Source organism: Otolemur garnettii, unplaced genomic scaffold (assembly GCF_000181295.1).
Source record: "Otolemur garnettii isolate 467f Iridium unplaced genomic scaffold, OtoGar3 scaffold00084, whole genome shotgun sequence".
In the NCBI taxonomy this organism is placed as follows: Eukaryota; Metazoa; Chordata; class Mammalia; order Primates; family Galagidae; genus Otolemur; species Otolemur garnettii.
The window spans coordinates 5,224,854-5,231,032 of NW_003852479.1; the positions used below are offsets into that span (position 1 = coordinate 5,224,854).

At 42.2% G+C, this 6,179-nt stretch overlaps 1 protein-coding gene across 1 annotated transcript in view; it reads right to left on the reverse strand.

Moving 5' to 3' along the window:
* WDR49 (WD repeat domain 49) overlaps nucleotides 1–6,179 on the reverse strand; it is a 158,817-nt gene that overhangs the window by 93,288 nt on the left and 59,350 nt on the right. Inside the window, exon 8 of the mRNA XM_023516015.1 lies at nucleotides 1,417–1,650. Within this exon, the coding sequence (XP_023371783.1) occupies nucleotides 1,417–1,650 (234 nt within the window). The remainder of the gene's footprint in view (nucleotides 1–1,416; nucleotides 1,651–6,179) is intronic.

A 6,179-nucleotide genomic window follows, 5' to 3' on the forward strand; every position in this document is an offset into this window, starting at 1 on the left:
TAAAGAGATGAATCTCCCTGAGCTACGAAACCATAGCCTATTAATCTCTAATTCTTCATTCCTGGCACCCACTGCTTATTCAAATTGTTTGATTTGTTTTGTCCAACTTGTCACTAGTTGCTAAGCGATATGTTACGCTGATGAGGACGTGGATGATGTTTATGCCTCAGATGGAAGATTCCAGAGCTTCTTGGTGTCCCATTTTCTGAACTGCTGATGGAATATTCTCATCTATGGCCAGTCCACACAGGATCTTAACATCAACACACAAGCCTAGTTTTTTAACTTTGCAGATCTCAATTAGCAGAATGTTCTCTTAGAAACAAACACATCTCTCAGTGACCACCAGGGAGCTGAATTAACTGGTTTTCTTCATAAGGTTCAGTAAAACATTTACTGGGGAATGTTTTCCTGCAGATGGAATTCAAAATGGATTGTTTTCTAAAGGATTTCTCTCCTAGAGTAGCCAGAAAATGGTGTTAAAAGGAGTGGCATAAAATGCTACTCATCACTAACAAAGGACTTTCCACCCCTTGCACAAAATCTGAATTACACATTTCTTTGGGTGTCCAGAAGCTTCTGCAGAGAGAAGAGAAGGAATGGGCTGGAATTATTGTTTAATTAGCCGTAAGCTGGAGACTTGCTTTCTGCTTGGCACCTGCTGTGCTATGCCCCTCAGCAGGTGGTCCTTGCTGCAGACCCATCTCCAGTGTCACCGCCCTCCGCGACACCTGAAAGCTGCCCCACTCTGGGCCTCTCACAGCTTTCCCGGCTGGGCTTTCCCACCTCTAGGAAGGGCTGTGGTCCTCGCAGTATCTCTGTTCCAAGGGGGCTCTGCTGCTTCATTGAGATGCAGGTAGCAGTGCTCTAAGGAAAGGCTGCAAGCATCATTAAAGTGGTGGGGAGGCAAACAGCCCCGGCGCTGCATACCAAGCGGCACGGCATCTAACTGAATCATTTTATTATGAATACGTTCCAGGCTGCCACTGTGAGCCACTGGTGTAAAATATGCAGGCAAAATGAATCTCTGCTAATTACATTTCATGCATATTTAAGAGCTTTCCACAGGGGTTCAGGAGGATGGTGTTCATAAAAGGGAATTTTACAACCAGGTTCACCTGCATTTTGGCTCAAGACTAGTGGGTAACAAAGATAAGTTCAAGTATATTCCATGTTGTGTTTGTTTTGGCTGCAACATTGTAATCCCTTGTAACTCTATCAGTGCTGCTGTGGTCACTAGCTAAAAATAAAATCCCTCTTCAAATCTACCTGAACACACATAGATAACTGCAGAAAAGCTTCCACACATTGGTTCTTTCTGGATTTGTCTCCAGTGTTACCTTAGATTGAATTAAGGAAATGAGCCTCTGAATTCAGGAATGTTTTAGGACAATGACAGAAAAGAAAGCATCAAACCTGCTTCAGGGCAGAGCTGTACAGAGCACAGGTGACCGCCTTCTCGTGGCTCCTCACCCTCTGCCTAGCTTCACTTTTCATTGCCAACAAGGCCAGCTGGTTATTGAATGAGATGAAAAGTCGTCCGTGGGCTTCATCAAAGTGGAAGAGACATCTGAAGTCCTGACTTTGGGGGAAAGGACAAGCTATCCTCTGGATGGACAGCTGGTGTCGGATATCCCAGAGTCTCAGCACCTGGGTAAAACATGATGAAATCGTATAACTACATCAAAGATGATTCTCTGCTTTTGCCAATTTTTTTTTCTGGCTCACCCTCAACTCTAGGTAGACAGTTACTCCCTCCATCTTGCTGTTTGGTTCACACTTCTGCTGCAGCACATTTTATTTTATATTTCAGTGTCTCTTTATCTCCTAAATTGTAAGCTCCTCTAGGAAAGGGACTGGGGTTTATATCAGCCCCTGGTACAGGCTTGGCATTTAGTTCATGCTTATGGTGGGCAGAATAATAGTCCCGAAAGGTACCCCAGCCTTAATCCCCAGAATCTCTGAATTTGTTAACATATTTGTCGAAAGAGATTTTGCAGATATAAAGGACACGGAAATAATGATAGTTCTGAATTATTTGAGTGTTCAGTGTAGTAACAAGGGTCTTTATATGTGGAAAAGTGAGACGGGAAATTAGATGGGAGTGATGGGACTGAGCCTCTTCCCAGCACCGCCGGTTCTGGAGATGGGAAAGGGGGGTGGGGTGGGGCAGGATCCAAGGACGGAAGAAAAGTGAAAGAAATGGAACCTGCCCCAGAACCTCCGGAAGGAGGCCGAGCCCTGCACACCTGGGTTTCCTCTCAGTGAGGCCCGTGTTGGAAACCTCACCTACAGAACACAGAGAAATCAGTGCTGTTTCAGGCCCTGGCTGTGTTATCTGTGACACAAGCAATGGGAAACGGACACAAGTCTCTCTCCACACAGATACAGACAGACACATAACCTAACCCTAGAGAGAGGAAATTTCATCTGATGCCATTTCTTTTATTTTTTAGTAGCATTAAATGAAATCAAATTCAAGTAAGACACAGAAATTAAATTCTTATTCAAACACAGGCAAGACACAGAAATGACGTGTGCTCCTACCAGTGGATGGTGGGGGACAAACATCAAATCCTCGCTCAGGAGAAAGCTTGCTTTAGACTCAACACATAAAATACTTCATTTTTCTATTTTTTTATTCAAGTTAGCAGAAAACAACTCAGTGCCTAGAGCACCAGCCACATACACAGAGGCTGGCGGATTCAAACCCAGCCCAGCCTGCCAAACAATGACAACTACAACCAAAAAATAGCCAGGAGCTGTGCTGGCACCTGGAGTCCCAGCTACTTGGGAGGCTGAGGCAAGAGAATCACTTGAGCCAAAGAGTTTGAGGTTGCTGTGAGCTGTGATGCCTCAGCACTCTACCAAGAGCAACATAGTGACACTGTGTCTCAAAGAAAAAAAGTTAGCAGGAAAGCTCTAGGTTCTAAACTCAGCTCTGTGTTACAAATAGGGGAACCTCCAGCCGGTGTCTTTCTCTCTCTGAGTTTGTAACATAGGATCTCCTTGGTCCAAGGCTGTGAGAACTGGATGTCAGCCCTCAACCACCACTTACCAGACAACAGCCCGGAAGGTGGTCAACACATGCTCTCCATTCTTAAAATTATTTTATCATTATTTTCATTGTGTAACTATTGGAACCTGAAAGCAAAAAACTTTCTCTCAAATAAACTAGCCTACCTTCTCCAATGGAGAAGTACTTCAGATTACCTCTGAATGATGGTTTCCGTTTAAATGACTATTCCTTACCCCACAAGGCAGGCACTTCATGGTTTTTAACTTATTTTAAATCATATACTTCTTTTAAAAAATCTGTTGAAAATAATGGTTTTCTCCTCCCTTCCCATATGCACACACCTGTACACACACACGGTTTTATATATAATCTCACTGGACACAGCATAATAGCCCCAGAAGGAACCTGGGTCTGAATCCCCAGAACCTCTAACTCTGTTAACATGTTTGTCAAAAGAGATTTTGCAGATATAAAGGACTCCCAAATAGTGGGATAGTTCTGGATCACTTGAGTGTCCAATGTAACAACAGGGGTCTTTACATGTGGAAAAGTACGACGGAAAATTAGATGGGAGGAATGCGACATGAGACGCAGGAATCCCTGCAGGCCGCTCAGTACGTTCAGCCGAAATCACCCTCTTCTGCCTCCTGTGTTTGGCCAGGGTCAGGTTTGAACCCACCACCTCTGGCATATGGGTCTGGTGCCTTATCCTTGAGCCACAGGTGCCACCCTCATCTGCCTTTTGATTCTATTCTACCCCCATGCCATAAGCCTGCTCTTACCCCTTTTCTCCAGCATAAACGATCCCAGTTCCTCCCATGATCCTAATATCAGTGTTCAGATCCTATTACCACCTCCCACGAGGACCTCCTGATTCTCTCTCCCTCTGTCTCTGCTTCCACTTTCTCTCTAGGAGACAGTAGTCACACAGACCTCATTTACTCTTTTTTTTAATTTATTTTTGGGGGTTTTTTTTTTAATTTTATTTCGTTGCTTATTTTTTCTTTTCTTTTTTTTTTTTTTTTTTTTTTTTTTTTTTTTTTTTTTTTTTTTTTTTGTCGAGACAGAGTCCCACCCTGTGCCCCTGAGCAAAGTGCAGCGGCTTGGTAGTTCACTGCAACCTCCGACTCCTGGCTTGTGGGCATCCCGCTGCCTCAGCCTCCGGAAGCCGCTGGGATTACAGGTGCTCTCCGCGGCACCCGGCTGGGTTTTTCCATTTTTTTCATGAGTCGGGGTCTCACTTTCGCTCAAGCGAGTCTCGAACTCCTGAGCTCCAGCGATTCTCCCTCCTCAGCCTCCCACAGTGCTGGGATTACAGGCGTGAGCCACCACGCCCAGCAGACCTCATTTACTCTTAATAACCATAGTAGGAGTTGTCCATTGGGTAAAATCAAACAGTTCTTCAGAGCCTTTACTTTAGCCCCTATCTCTCTAGGCCAAGTCCCCCTCTTTCTCTGTCTCTTTAGCTTTTCCTGGATTATGTTTTATTCCATAACATTAAATCATTTTTTCTTTTTTGAGACAGAGTCTCACTATGTTGCCTTTGGTAGAGTGCTGTGGCGTCACAACTCACAGCAACCTGAAACTCTTGGGCTTAAGAGATTCTCTTGCCTCAGCCTCCCACGTAGCTGAGACTATAGGTGCCCACCACAACACTAGGCTATTTTTTTGTTGTTGCAGTTGTCATTGTTGTTTAGCTGGCCCAGGCCAGGTTCGAACCCCCCAGCCTTGGTGCATGTAGCTGGTGCCATAACCACAGGTGCCAAGCCTAAATAATCTCCTTGTGTGCATAGATCTACGTATAGATGTAGCGCATGTATTATTCATAAATGAGTCTATCAACTTGCGCCTGAGACAAATCACTCCTACGCTCTTTCCACCCTTCTCTTTCCATTCTTCCTAAGCTAAGCATTTAAGTTTTTTAGTCTTATTGGTTATTATAGTTTTAAATATAATACTTGTACATTAATTAGTTCAACACTAATTTAAGACACTATCTCCGAACACCTTAGGGGCTGCAAGGATGTGTTTTAAGCAAGGCACTCAGATTTGAGCCAGTATGTCAAGTGTGTTCTAATGATTACAGGTGCTAGGATTCCTTTCAAGCAGTCTATTTTTGCATTAGCTGATTAAGCTACTCCATCATGCTTTTCACTTACCTTGAGGTCTTGATTAAGCAAAACTCTAAGTCTTATTTCTGTGAGGAAATAATCAACTCAGATGTCTCCTCTCTTATAAGATCTGATTTCTTAACCTAAGACTTGAATTTTTCCTAGTTTTAATCCAGGGTTTCAGTGTGATGATATCATTTTAAACCCCAATTTAATTATATTGACAGTTTCTTCCTGATTTTTCCACACATCCCATAGGACATAGTGGATATTCAATAAATGTTTTTGAATTAAGATTGTGGCTCACCTAATAACTATCTAGTTCATTAATGAAAAGATTAGACAGGATAGGATAGACAGGATATAGCACTCCCAGAAAAAATCTGCCTCCCCTCCAGACAGTTTTTGACCCAAATGTAAATCATGAGAATCCGCAGTGAAATTTTATGGGACCTGTTCAAATATCTTGTTGAAATAATTATGCTTGATACTTAATGTAACCTCTGTATCCACCAACCTGTCACAAATGTGAACTGACCTAGTCAATCCCTACCAGGTAAATAGAATTGCTAATTCTTCTCACCCAAAGAACATATATTTATAGAGAAAATGTGTTTTCTTGGCAAGAACTTTTTATTAAGGAATTCATTCTGGTTCTTAAGCATTACTAAAATATTTTTTTAATTAAAACCTCTGGCAGCTTTCCAAGAAATGCTTCTCTTCAAGGTAATAATAATAATAATAATAATAAAGTCTGCAAGAATTGAGACTTGGAAAAATATTCTAATGTGGTCTAAATATAAATTGAATTGATAAACTCTTTTTTTTATTTCTTATAGTAAACTATGTACATTAATGCAATCATGGGGTACAGTGTGCTGTTTTCACATACATTTGGAAATACTCTCATCAAACTGGTTAACATAACCTTCATGTCATTTTCTTAGTTATTGGTTAAGACATTCATACTCTGCTTTTAGAAAGATTCACTTGTACCCTTGTAAGATAAACCAAAGGGGTGACCCCACCAATCACCCTCCCTCTCCCCA